Source organism: Vespa velutina, chromosome 11, assembly GCF_912470025.1.
Source record: "Vespa velutina chromosome 11, iVesVel2.1, whole genome shotgun sequence".
NCBI classification, from domain to species: Eukaryota; Metazoa; Arthropoda; class Insecta; order Hymenoptera; family Vespidae; genus Vespa; species Vespa velutina.
In genome coordinates this window covers 1,096,656-1,111,655 of record NC_062198.1, presented here as the reverse complement: position 1 = coordinate 1,111,655, position 15,000 = coordinate 1,096,656, and the positions used below count along the sequence as shown (strand labels likewise).

Below are 15,000 nucleotides of genomic sequence, written 5' to 3'. Positions count from 1 at the left end.
CTCTCTCTCTCTCTCTCTCTCTCTCTTTCTAAATACATTTTTGTTATATGTTAACTTTCTAAACGTTGACTTTATGAATTTTTTCTTGAAGTATTTAGGATCTTTTTCGCTCTCCTTTTTCTCAGCATCCTCAGCTCATTGACCTCATTGACCACGAGTCAAAACGAGATCTTGAACGGCACCCTACCTCGTTGGGCTCAGCAGGTGCGGTAGTGCGGTGTGGTCATTAATCCTTTAAATACGTGATGCCTTCCTTTTTTCAACCGAGATATATCTTTTCACATCTTCTTTCGAGTAAAAAAGAAAGAGCGAGGAGATAGGTGGTGAAGAGTTGTTGAAAAAAAGAAGAAAGAAAAAAGAAAAAAGAAAAAAAAAAAAAAAGAATTAAAAGGAAAAAAAATGAAAAAGAAATATGGAGAATGTCGTGGTGGTAAATATTATATGTGAAAGAGAGAGAGAGAGAGAGAGAGAGAGAGAGAGAGAGAGAGAGAGAGAGAGAGTTTCTTAAAAAAAAATATCTTACAAAATGTCACTTGTGTCAAGGATGATCTTGAAAAGAGACTACCTATCTTTCTCTCTTTCTCCCACACATACACATACAAACACACATTCTTACTATGTCTCTCTATTTTTTGTAATAACATCAAATTGAAGAAAGGTATTTAATCGAGTCGGTTTTGTATATAGAAACTACACGTGTACTCTATACATATATATATGATCCAGTTCATTTAGAAAGTTTTGATGTGCGTATGTACATCATACTATGACTTGGTCCTTTCCATGAGGGGATGTTCTTCAGGAAGAGAAAAGCCAACTGATTAAATATTCTCGGTAGTTGCTTCCCGAAATTCTCATGAGTTTTCTCTCTCTCTCTCTCTCTCTCTCTCTCTTTCTCTTTCTCTCTCTGTATCTCTCTTTCGTATATCACTCCGTGTAAAATTCTATGGCGAATCATCTTTTATGGCTCGTTGGAAAATCTTTTGGTAGTTATCATATTTCTTATCTTCCTTTCTTTTCTTTTGTCTACTTCTCCTTCTACTTCTTCTTCTACTTCTTCTTTTTCTTTTTCGTTTTCTAATTCTTTCTCATTTTTTATACTTTTTATTTTAATGAGATAGTCGTTAGTCCAGAGCCACGTGTGCATTCATCACAGAAAAGAAAAGAGAGAGAGAGAGAGAGAGAGAGAGAAAAGAAAGAAAAGGATTTTTCGAGATTTAACGAGCTAAGTTCCTTTCCTATGGATTTCTACTTCCTTCCTTCCTTCCTTCCTTTCTGTATTTCATTCTTTCTTTCTTTTTCCTTTTTGCTTTTTCCTTCTTTTCCTTCGAGAGAGAAAAATAGAGAGAGAGAGAGAGAGAGAGAGAGAGAGAGAGAGAGAGAGAGGGAGAGAGGGTGGAGATCGTTTGGAGTGCATCCCGTGAATAGTAATCGACGTCAGAGATGCGAAGGGACGAAACTCGAGAGTCTCTCTAGCTTTTCCTTCGAGAAAATAGTCCTTCGTTCATTTTTCTTACATTGTTCGTTTAATTCGTTTTATTTTGTCGTGCGGTCTCGTATTTCTTTTCTTTTTTTTCTTTTTTTCTTTTTTTTTTTTATTTCTTTTAGTTGCAGTATCGGTTTCGAGTTTTATATCATTATGATTTTACTAATGTTATTTTTTTTTCCCTTTTTTCGTTTTCTTTTCTTCTCTTCTCTCTTTCTCTCTCTCTCTCTCTCTCTCTCTCTCTCTTTCTCTCTCTCTCTCTCTCTCTCTCTTTCTCTTTGTTCTTCTTTATTTGTTAAACCATTCCCATATTTATTTGATCGGTATTTTTTTGTTACATGCATTTTGATATGCATTTTGTAAAATGAATGACCAGTAAAAGTGTGTGAATATTTTTGATCATTATAAATAATTAACTTGTCATTATCGCCTCACTTATATTATCTATTGATATTTAATTATAATTATTGACCATTTATCTAAAATGTTGATCAAATGTTTGAACAAATATACACTTTATCAATAGCGACCTTGTGAAATCACTTTTTTTTATTTGATTTTAATAACATTTTTTAAACGCTCGCTTTTGGTATCGTTTTTTTCTTTTTGTTATTATTAATATTATTTTCTTTTCAGTTTTTAACATTATTCTCTTCATTCATTTTAAATATTATTTTCTTATTTATTTAATTCCAACTATATTTTTCTTTTTGTTTTTAATATTATTTTTTTTTTTCTTTTTGTTCATGTCTAGTATTATTTTCTTTATTTTTAATATTATATCTCTTTTGGGTTTCGTCTTTTATTTTTTCGTCTTTTAATTTTAGTATTATTTTTATCCTCCGTTTTTTCATTACTATCATTCTCATTACTTTTAGTATTATTTTCTTCTTTACATTTACCCTTGATTTTTCTTCACAATTTTAAATATTCTCCCTATTTTCAATTTTGCCCTTGCCAATCTCTTCTATTTATTATTTTATTTTATTATTCGTTTTTAACTTTCTGCCCATGATTTTCAGTTTCATTTTAAACTTCCATTCTCCTCGTTTACGTTTGTAGTCGCCATATTCTTTTTTCACTTTTATCTTAAAAAAAAAAAAAAAAAAAAAAAAAAAAAAAAAATATAAAAAAAAGAAAAAAGAAAAAAGAAAATTTTTGTCCTTTTCAATTATCCAGTTTCATTATTCTCATGGCTATATAATATTTTCTTCGTTTTAGCATTATTTGCCTTTCTTTTTTATTTTTCTCTCTTTTCTTCGCGTTTCTTTTTTTTTTTTTTTTTTTTTTTTTTCTTCTCTTTTCGATTAAACGTGGCTCAAATTTTGTCGGTTAGACAGGAAACAGATAAGACCAACTTCCCCCGCCCCCCGCCCCCGTCCTTTGATAGATATAGATCCACTCTTCTTGGCTTTTTCCGAAAAAGTTAGATGTTCTCCATCGACGCACACGGTACATGTCTCTCCGTCTCGAAAAATCTTGGGAGGCTTGTGTAAACGTCATAAAGCGTTCGTGGCTGCAGCTGTTGGCGAAGAGAAGCGGAAAGATAGAAAGAAGGGATAGAAAGAGAAAGAGTGAGAAATGGAGATGTTTAGGTTCGAAAGCAATCTCGTGAGTAGGTCGTAAAAGCGGTCGTGTTTACCCCTCCGGCAGGTTTCACGATCGGTAACGAAGACGACTGTGAGCTTAGACACACTTTTTCTCTCTCTCTCTCTCTCTCTCTCTCTCTCTCTTTCTCTCTCTTTCTTTCTCTTTCTTTTCTTCTTTTTTTTCCTTTCTTTTTTTCTTTTTTTCTCTTTTCTTTTTCTTTTTCCTTCTTCTTCTTCTTCTTTTTGAACTCATTGTACGAATTGCTGTTGTCGTCAAGAAGAAGTTCCGAAAAAAAAGAAAGAAGAAGAGAAAAGAAAAGATGAAATGAAAGAAAAGCTTACTCGTTCTCAGTTACAATGACAAGAAATGATTTCGAACAAAAACTGTGATATTTTAGCTAATTCAATACGAACGAATCGTTTATGAGATAATTTTTATTACTTAGCGTTATAATATTATTTAGGAGAATTAAAAAAAGAAGAAGGAAAGGAAATTTTTTTCTTCTGTTTACTTTTTTTTTTTTTTTTTTAATTATATATATATATATATATATATTTTTTTTTTTTGTTATATTAAAAGAGAAAAAATTTCTTTCATTATTATTTAATTTTTTTTTTTTTTTTCGGGGAGGCGGGTTCAAAACTCTACGAGATAAATATTTCCGGGGAGATTCAGATTATTTTCTTCTCTTTCCCCCCCACTGTCACTTTATCTTAACCACACACACCATGAAATCCTTTGATCCCTTCCGATAGTGATACTTGATTATATCCTCCTATCCAAATGTGGAATTTTCTGTTTTTTAGATGAAAACGTTGATTCGAACGTTGCGTTCTGGTTTCTCTTTTCTTTTTTTTTTTTTTTTTGAGTCTTTTTTTCTGTTTTTTAAGTCGATCCTCAAATTCTTTCTTTTCTTTTTTTCTTTCATGTTAGCGATGATCTTATCGACTTCGAGGAAAACGTAAAATAAAGATGAAAAACTTTGGATAATGATTTTTATGATATTATTACAATGTTTGTAAATAATCATTATTGGTATGTCAAAAATAGACAAAACTCGTATTAAATAATTATTATGAATTATTTTAATTGTTTATTCTTCTCTCTGATTCAATTCGTTCTTGTTTTTAATACTATAACTGCGAAAAAATTGTATATGCAATTATTTAAGATACGAATTGTTCTAGGAATAAATTCGTTCATTTAAAATATGTCTTGTTTATATTTTTTAATACATGTATATGATAACTTTGGACATCATTTCTTACATGCAGAAATATTTTTCTGTCGTATATTACGCAAGAAATATATTCTATTTTTGTCAAGTTATCTTTAAATAATAATTATATTTGTTATAAGATGGTCTTAAGAAAATGAAATTATTATTATTAAAAAAAAAAAAAAAAAAAAAAAAAAAAAAAAAGTCAATAAAAAATAAGTTATAGATAAGTTAAGAAATAGATAATTATAAGTTAAATACAAAACGTATATAATGTTTTAACGAAAATATCAAACATTTAAATCGTTTTTGAGGAGATATTTGATAAGAAAAATTTTTAATGTTATTATATTGAGAATATAAATTTGTCAAAGATATTTATATACGCATGCATATATCTGAATATAATCTTGTTATTAAACTATTTCCTTTTAGCTCGTTTTATTAATTAATAAATAAAAATCTTGAAGACGAAAATTTTAAAGAAAAAGGAAAAAATAATATTTTTGTAAACAATTGAGAAAAGTAATAAAGTTTAAATGGTTGTTAAAACATTCTCTCTTTCTATATATATAGATAGATTTTTATATAAATAGTTTATATTTTGCTGTCTAAAACGATGTTATATTTCGTTATGTATAGATGTTATATATGTTAGTTATAATAAAAGAAAAAGAAAATATTTTTAAAAAATAACAGTATTTTTTTCTACATTTTGTTACTTGCAAATTGCAATAAATATCAATAGACCAATATATTGTCTCTTTTAATTCATTTTTAATTCATTCCTTTAAATCCGTCATTTTTCGAAATAACAAATTTAATTACTTTAAACGATTATAGGACTGTTAACAAATATTTGTGAAATAAATTTCTTTTTTCTTTTCCTTTTTTTTTTTTTTTTTTTTTTTTTGAAAAATTAAGTTAATGAAGTCTATTGATTGATCATCAATACTCTTTTTATTATTATATGCACTATACTTCTTTATTTATAAATTACGATTTTTCATATTCGGTATTTTATAAAAAAAAAATAGCGTCATATAAAAATACACATATGTTCGTCTAGACGAGAAAAATGATTGTCAATTAAATTAAAAAAAAGAAAAGAAAAAGAAAGAAACAATCAAACAAATATAGGAATGACAATCGTTGAAGAGTGGCATCGAACAAATTTAAACTTTTCTCCCTTTTGGGTACTCGGCACGTGCAGAAAGTGATTAATTTTAGTTTTTACGAGAATGAAAGAGAGAGAGAGAGAGAGAGAGAGAGAGAGAGAGAGAGAGAGAGAGAGAGAGAGAGAGAGAGAGGAAGAGAGAAAAGAGTCGATAATAATCGTTTATAGCATCGAACGCCGGACCTCTACTCCAATTATTTGTTGCGAACGCGTACCGAAGGCTTTGAATTAATTTCGTTTCCTGCCACTTGATACCTACTTTGGCTATAACACAATTATCCGAAAGTGACGATCAAATTATCTTGCATGATCGATCAAACGATATTATTTAACATTAAATAGAATATCTTTCGTATCATTTCTATAATATTAACGTGAAAATTATTCTTTTCTTTCTTTTTGTTTTTTTTTTTTCACCTGAAAATTTCGTTTACTTTTTGTAACTGTAAAGGATGTGTAATTTATTGTACGATAAATATTACTTTGATGTTTCTTTTTTTTTTCCTTTTTATTATTTGAATCTTCTTTTTTATTTTTATTTTTATTTTTATTTTTATTTTTATTTTTATTTATTTATTTATTTTTTTTTTTTTTAAATAAGCAAAAGATATATTATATTTTCTAAGAAAAAGAGTTTAATATAATTATTACTCATAGTATAATATAATTATTAATAGAATAATATAATTATTACTTATAGTGTATTTTAAATGTAATTCAATGATCATAATAAATATAATAGTTATTTTTTTTTTCTTTTTATTTGTAATAACGTATAACAAATATAATTCTTTTTTTTTTGTTCCTTAATTTTTCAATAATTATTTTTATTAATAAAGATGATTCATATCTTCTTACATAGATATATGTTATTACATAAATCATTTACTGGAAAATTTTATACAAATAAAAAGAGTTTATCGATACAATTATTATTGTCTTTTATTTTATATTTTAATTTATACTTTAAAAATGATTTAATGATAATAATTGACGATTTTTAAAAGAATTTCTTTCGTATCTTTCAATTGACACAAGGATCTCTTTCTCCCTCAAGATTTTATCCTGTATAAATAGAGTAATCTAAATAAACATACACGTATCTATATAGGGGAGAATTGTTAAAATCATTTTAGATATTTTTTTATTAGATTTCCTTAAATATTTTCTATTACACTTCTTATTCACACGTTTAACTTTCTTTCTTTTCTAGATAGGCATTTATTTAATTTAAATAATGATGTTACAAGATATGTATCGAGTATAAAAAAAAGTATTATTTCAACGAATACATTGAATACATTGAATAATATAATTTGCAATAATATTCGTACATCGTAGAAACGATAATTATTATAAATAATAATTATTATGAACAAAGTCTTTGGAATAATGTTAATTATTTAATTTACGTAGTTTAAACCATGATAGATCCTTATTTTTTTTTTTTTTAGAAATATTTAGTACACGTTCTACAATTACTTACTTTATATATTTATAGTATTTGATATATAGTATATGGTTTTTATATTTAGAAATAAAGGAAACATTTGGGTATTAAAATTTAAGCAAACGTTATGCAATTTGTTAATTCTACAATTACTTTATATATTTATATGTTAAAAATGCTTCATATATTTAATTCATATATTTATAATATTAGATATCATACAGCGTATAGTTTATATTCAATAATACAAGGAATTATTATTCTGGTAGAATTTAAGCAACCGCTATGCATTTTGTTAATTCTAAATACATAATAGATTTATGTATATATGTACATAGATTTCTATATGCATGGACCTACTATATACGTATATACATACAGATTTCTACATATATACTTAGATTTCTATGACATAGACACGTAGATAAATTTCACTCAGCTTGTTGGTACCAGACAAAGCCAACAAATTTCTCGATTGCAGTACTTTGCCTTCCATCATAGAAACTTACTAATTAATTAATCTTTAGATGAATATGCTTACTTAAAATGAGATTGAACTAATTCGTACAATAGTGAGAGAGAGAGAGAGAGAGAGAGAGAGAGAGAGAGAAAGGGAATGGGAATATGATAGAATGAAATAGATAGATACATTTATCAGAAAGAGAAGGAAGGAGAGGGAGAGAGAGAGGGAGAAATAGAAATAGAGAGAGATAGAAATGGATAGACTGAATATGATGGAATGAGATAGACAGACGCATCTTCCGCACGCGTAGAAACAACGATCGATTTTCACTCGAGTGCTTGGACAAATTAATCTGCCCTGGTAGAGCTACTGTTGTTGATAAAACTGGCCGGTGGATCGAGCGGACGATGTAACAACTACTGGATCCAGCAATGGCATCAGTAATAGCACATCCCTTTTACGTCCAACGAGTTCACGTCGCAAGAGAACTAGCGATTGTCGTTATTGGAAGAGAATGAGGTGGGGATGGTGGGTGGGATTCGTGAAGCTGGGAGGAGAGAGGTAAAAAAGAGAAATAAAATAAAATGTGTATATGTTGTAGGTATATATACAGGGTGAGCTACTGAAAGTTTGCATCTATTATAAAATATCTTTTTGCCGTTTTCAATGGTATGAAAAAAATAAAATACGTATGTAAAAGATCGTTCGATTTAATTAGAGGATCGATACATTTCCTTCGAATTCGTCTTTTTCGAAATTTCAAGATTATCCGGATATTATTTATTTATTATTTATTTATTTATTTTTTTTTTTTTTATAGATCAATATATTCTCATCATCGCAATCTTGTATTGTGGTTTATACAAAGGTGTATTTAATGATACAAATTTGTCGATCTTTGGACGACCTTGAATAAATAATAAAAAGGTTTAGAAAAGAAGGAAAGATGAGAGAGTTTAAAATTAATAAAATTAATATTTTCTTAATCGAACAATTTCTTTCATCGATATTTTGTCGTATCATCGAAACCGACAATAAATATTTCAAAATGCACGAAGTTCAAGATGAAACACCTTATATATATATACACATATATATTCGTTGATTCTCGTAGTTACAAGTTTTTCTCTTTTTTCTCCCCCTCTCCACTACCTACGGCTTTGTCCGTGTAATCGGTTCGTTTAATTCGCACAAGGGACCCTTTAATTGGTGCATTCTATTGTCATTCTTTTTTTTCCCCTTTTTTTTTTTCTTCTGAATCTGAATCGTTTGTATTCTCTTCTACGAATAAAAAAATGCAAGGTTTTGACTTCGATTGGTGGAATATATAAAAATAACAAAAGAATTATTAGATTTTTCTTTGAACAAATTCAATAGTTAAAATGAATCAATGAATTCGTTTATTTACGTCTCTCTCTCTCTCTCTCTCTCTCTCTCTCGTTTTTTCTTCTGTTTTCTATTCTTTTTTTTTTTTTTTTTTGTTTTTTTTTAATACATCCTTTAGAATGCATTACAAATATTTGCCGAGCTATCGGTAAATTGCGTTTAATCTCTTGGGAAATACATACGTTTGCGGTTGTGTATATGTATTATGGAAGAAACGATGAGATTAAAATTCGAAATGTTAAAAAGATTTTATTTCAACTTGGAAAACTCGAGTTCTAATTATTGCGATGAACCTGACCAAATGTATCAAAGGAAAGCTTATTTCCGATAGCAGATTTATATCAAAGGATAATCCCCGGTGATAACGCGCTTTTTATTAATTACCTATTAAGCTAATTAACTTTCTCCCGTCTGACGAGATGATTTTTCACAAATTATTGTCCGAAAAAATAAATTAATTTTATGAAAAAATAAATTAATATAATAAAATTATCATGAATACAGAACAATTCTCGTTCTCGTTTTTATTTTTAATTTTTTAATTTAATTAATTAATATCGAACTTAATATAGAAGTTAATTAATTATATTCGTTAATTATTTTGTCACGTTAATTCAATCATATATAAAACTTTTATTTCGAATTTTACTTTATTCTCTTTTCTTTTTTTTTTTCTTTTTCTTTCTTTTTTGTATTATTTTCTTTTTTTTTCTTCTTCTTCTATAATTTAAATTTTCATTTTCATTTTAATTTAATTGATATTGGTATTTCGTTCACAGTGAGGCTGATTCTCGCGGAAGATGGTGACTTATACTTCTCAGTAAGTCCTGCTGAGCATTCGGTGGTCGAAGGACATCCGGTTCGTCTTAGATGCGAGGCTCAGCCAAGTACTTTCGTTCAATACTCCTGGAAGATCGATGGAAAACCATTGGCACCGAGTCCAAGAAGGCATCACGTTGGCGGTGATCTCTACATAACTAGAGTCGATCGGATACTCGATAGTGGAAACTTTGTTTGTGTAGCGACTCATGTGGAAACTGGTTACTCGATCGAGAGCTCGCCAGCTAAAATCGACGTACAATGTGAGTTTTTACTTGTTATATTAATATATAATACTTTTTATCGTCATTCCGTGTAATCTGATTTATTTATTAATTTTTTTCTTCTTTTTTTTTTTTTCTTTTTTTTTTTTTTTAATATGATATGTGCTATTAATGATAATACGAGTTCATTGATAATGTATAAATTATGATTTAATACGTATGATTGGCTTTTTTTCTTTTTCGATTATTTTTTTCAATTTGTTGGAAAAAATTATATTGATTAGTCCATTAATAATATATGCTAAAAGTATTCTATTATCCTCGTTAATTTTTTTTCTATAATATACAAATCAAAATATAGTATTTTTATTATATATATATATATATATATATATATATATATATATTTATTGTTGCGTAAATAAAAATAGTGTTATTATTTATTATCGTGTATAAAACAATAATAAAAATATTATATTGTGATGTGTACATTATAAAAAAAAAAAAACATTAACGAACATAGTCAATTGAACACATCTTATTTTTTTGAAAAATTAGATCGGTCAGTTTGTGTAATGTATATTAGTAAAGATTACGTTCATTTTTTTTTTTTTTGTGATATACAGATTACAATATAATGAATATCGTTAGGATTTTTTTTTTGAACTTAACTTACATTTTTCCAAAATATTACACCGTATGCTATTAATGTATACATTCAATAACTTTTTTTTACAATAGTATACTAATGTATAATGTAATACGTTTAATATGATGACTATCCTTAATTTAAAAGTCAAATTAAATCAATTAATTATTCCAATAATGATCACATGGATCAATTAATTAACAACTTATTCTAATAATAATAATGATCAAATTATTGCTTACATTTTTTATAATAACAATAATAAAAAAAAAAAGAGAGATAAAAAATGTCATTCTAGAAATAACAATTTCATTATATCGAACTTTATCGTTCTTTGGAATCTATCAATTCTATCGAATAGTAACGAACAATACCAAAAGCATAAATGATTACTTTGAACTAGTTGTCATGTGAAAAATAAAAAAATCATAAACGCGAGGGAAAAAGAAGTATTATTTTTCTCTACCTCTGTTTTTTCTCGCACGTTCGATTCATTCCTAATTGCACCCGATAAACCGATATACCTTTCATGTTCACGTTGCTTAATCAACAAAGGTAGACACCAGAGACCGAAACCCATCGCCTGAGGGATTTGAGAACGACGCTACACAGAGATTACAACGTGACTATATCATTGTCACGGCACTTTTTAATCGTCCTTTCTCCGCGAAAAGTATAGATCAAACGTTCCGTGTTCAGAAATTACAGAACTGCCGAGGGTGTAGCAAGAGAGAGAGAGAGAGAGGGAGGGAGAGAGAGAGAGAGAGAGAGAGAGAGAAAGAGAGAAAAGACAAAGAGAAAGAGCAATAAAACGGAATAGGAAGAAGAAAGAGTAAGGATAACAGAGAGAATCTGCGAGATAGGGGATGAAAAGGATGAGAAAAAAAGAAAGAGAACGAGAGAGAGAGAGAGAGAGAGAGAGAGAAAGAGAGAGAGAGAACGATGGAGTAAAAATCGATTGGTGATAGGAACCCCCCAGACTTCAACCAGTCTCTTTCCAATTGAATCGCGTTTATGTTGATCCGTTAAAAAAAAAAAAAAAAAAAAATAAAGAAAAACAGTAAAAATATAGAAAGAAAATAATAGCTCAAAGAATAAACTGCATATATCAGTTATTAATTATCATTTATGTAGTTTGTAGTCTCGATTAAAGAAATTCGTTAGATAATGATAATAACAATTTCTTTTTACAATGTATTTCATATTTATTCATTATTTATTTAAATTGTTAATTAATTTGCTTATTATTAAATTTTTACATACATTTTTTACGTTATTAATTGATCGATTGATTTATTGATTGATTAATTGATTCGTTTAATTTTTTTATACAGATTTTTATATTTCTTCTAATATCATTTCTTCTTTTATGTATAAAAATTTTTACGTACATACTAAAATATTATTATAATCCATTTATTTAAATTTCATTACGTATGTACATTACGTTCCTACTGTATTATCATTTATTTAGATATATATATATATATATATATATATATATATATATATATATATATATATATTACGTTATATTGATTATTCATTTATTTAGATTGTTACGTTAATTAGGTTATCAATAAATTCATATATTTACATTGTTACCTATATTAAGTTACTAATTATTCATTGATTTAGATTGTTAAATGAATCTATTATTTATATATCGTTATATATATATATCGTATTATTAATTATTTAGATTATTATTAATTCATTACTTCTTCTGCTAAGGTATATTACAAGTAATTTATACATTTGCATACATTTTTTAATTACTCAGAACCACATATACAAACATGTATATATATCTACATACATATGAGTATAAATATAGACTATAGGTGTAGTAATAATTTTATATCCTTTTCTCGAAAAAAGCATTAATTCGATTCGACGTTTGGTCTAGTGACGCATAACTCCATCCAATTATTATTCGGTCGCGCGACATTAATTAAGCAAGATAATTTGCCCTCGAAGCGAGCTGCCCAATATGGCGTCGTCGTGTACTAAAGCTCTCTCTCTCTAATTTTCTCTTTCTCTCTCTCTCTCTCTCTCTCTCTCTCTCTCTCTAATCCCCTCTTTCTCTCTCTCTCTCTCTCTCTCTTTCTGTCTCTCACTCACTCTCGGCGACCCGTTCAGTCGCGTCAAGCTTTACATTTTAATGATTCGAGAACACTATTAGAGTAAGAGAGAGAGAGAGAGAGAGAGAGAGAGAGAGAGAGAGAGAGGGAGAGGGATAAGGATAAGGTTTATGCAACTGGTGAGGAAAGAGAAGACGGAAATAAATCCGACGGCTTGCTCGCAAAAAAGAAAGAATGGAAAAAAATATTTATATATATATATATATATACACGCATAAAAATATTAAAATTATATATATATATATACGAAGGTACATATTTTTTTCTTTCTTCTCTCTCTCTCTCTCTCTCCTTCTCTTTTCTTTTCTTCCTTTTTTTTTGTATCAGAAACGCACAAACGAGCGTATTCGTCGAATAGAGTAAAATTGTGAAGGAAAGCGTGATAGAGGACGGAGATAGAGAGCATGGGGGGGGGGGTAAGGGGATGAGGAGGGTTGGTCGTAGGTGGCGACGTGAAAAATATAAAGATAAAAAAAAACATAAAAAAATAATAAAAATACAAATAAAAATAAACAAAAAAAAAGTATGCGGCAGTCAACAGTGAGACCAGGAGACTTGTGCGCTCGTGTTGTATTGAACGAGTAATGAAGAAATTTGCAGAAATAAAGAAAAAAAGGGAGAAGGAGAGAGAGAGGGAGAGGGAGAGAGAGAGAGAGAGAGAGAGAGAGCGAAAGAGAAAGAGAAAGGAGAAAAAGTGCATATTATTAAATCGGCAGTGAGACGGAGAAGGAATGTCGAGACCATAAGAGAGAGTGAGAAACGACGATGGGCGTCGTTAGCGGGCACGTCGCCTCGTTATTATGTATCGTTTCATAATTATTATTACACGCGGCTGCCACTGCCGGTGGAGTGCATCGAGCATGAGCACGTTTTAACGCGTCCTTGATACACCGTCACCCGACTCGATTCCCTTTGATAATTGCAACAAATATAATAATCATCATGAGAGAGTGTGAGAGAGAGAGAGAGAGAACGATGACGATGAGATAGTAAAAATATTTACAATAATAATGTATTTTAATAATATGATCTTGTGGTAATGATGATCTTAAATATTATCGTCGTCGTTTATGAAACGATAAAAATAAAATTTTATTTTAATACTTTTCTCTCTCTTTTTTTTCTTATATTTCTTCTCGTTTAGTTTAGTTCTGTTTTAATATTTTGTTTATGATCAATTTGATATGAATATTTAAATGTAAAGATAAAGGAGGTTGAGAGAATCGACGTGTTTTTCATGTCTATTAATTTAATAATTAGTCGATATTTTCTTAATTGGTCGACGTAATTGTCGGGCCATTTTTTTGTTTCGTTATGTTTTGATTGATAAAAATTTTTGTTTGTTTAAACATTTTAACAACGTTGAATGTGATGAATTTACGATAATAATTTGAAGATAAACGTATCGATAATCATGAAATTAGTCAAAATTTTTTTAAGACTTGGATAAATTAGCGATTCATTTATTTCTTTTAAATTTATTCAAGGTTAAGCGATCATATTTCATATATTTTCTCTTTTCCGTATTAGTATTTTTCTTTTTCAAATAATTTGTTAATGAAAAATTTAGCGTGTGTTCGTGACAAAAATTTGAAGATAAAATAATTAACGGATATAAAGTTAATGGAAATTTTGTTAAGATTAAAAAAATTAAAAATCAAATTTCTTTTTTAAATAAATTCAATTTTTTGATTACATTTTATATACATATCTTTCGATTACATTTATCTTTTTTTACATTTTTTATTATATATATATATACTCCATGTCAAAAAATTTGTTCAAGTACGCTGTATTAAATTTTTCAATGATGTATATAAAATTTTACATCTGTGACGAATAATTTCAAAACATTATGTATGTATATATCCGATTCGATCGAAGAAGTTACAGGATTTGTCTTGGTATTGGATCACGACGGTGAGCTCATCAATGCGTGGTTAATTAATCGACGTCTAGGTAGAAGTTACATCGAGGGCTCGATTTCTCCTGAATGATCTCACGATAATCTCGAGCTCGGTTATCCGTGAAATAAACGGAGACACGTGAAAACAGTCTCGTGTATCTACCTACACACACACACATATATATATATATATATATATACGTATATATAGATATGTATATATAATTTACGGTTATAATATATACGAAAAACGTAATAAAAGAAGATGTTTCGAGACAGGAAAATACATTTAAAAAAAAAGGGAAGAAAAAAAGTCGGATGATATTTGCCCTGACGCCGCTCGCTTGAATTTTCTAAAGGAATACTCGACGTGCTCGTTTTCCGTTAAGTTTTCTTTTTGCTATACATCTCTCTCTCTCCCTCTCTCTTTCTCTCTTGATTTTTTTCTCTCTTTAAATTCGTCAAAACATATACCTACATACATATA

The 15,000-nt window shown here is 28.4% G+C and overlaps 1 protein-coding gene across 1 annotated transcript in view; it reads left to right on the top strand.

Moving 5' to 3' along the window:
• Positions 1–15,000, top strand: part of LOC124953133 (tyrosine-protein kinase-like otk) — a 70,198-nt gene that overhangs the window by 9,944 nt on the left and 45,254 nt on the right. The window contains exon 2 of the mRNA XM_047504080.1: positions 9,551–9,853. Within this exon, the coding sequence (XP_047360036.1) occupies positions 9,551–9,853 (303 nt within the window). The remainder of the gene's footprint in view (positions 1–9,550; positions 9,854–15,000) is intronic.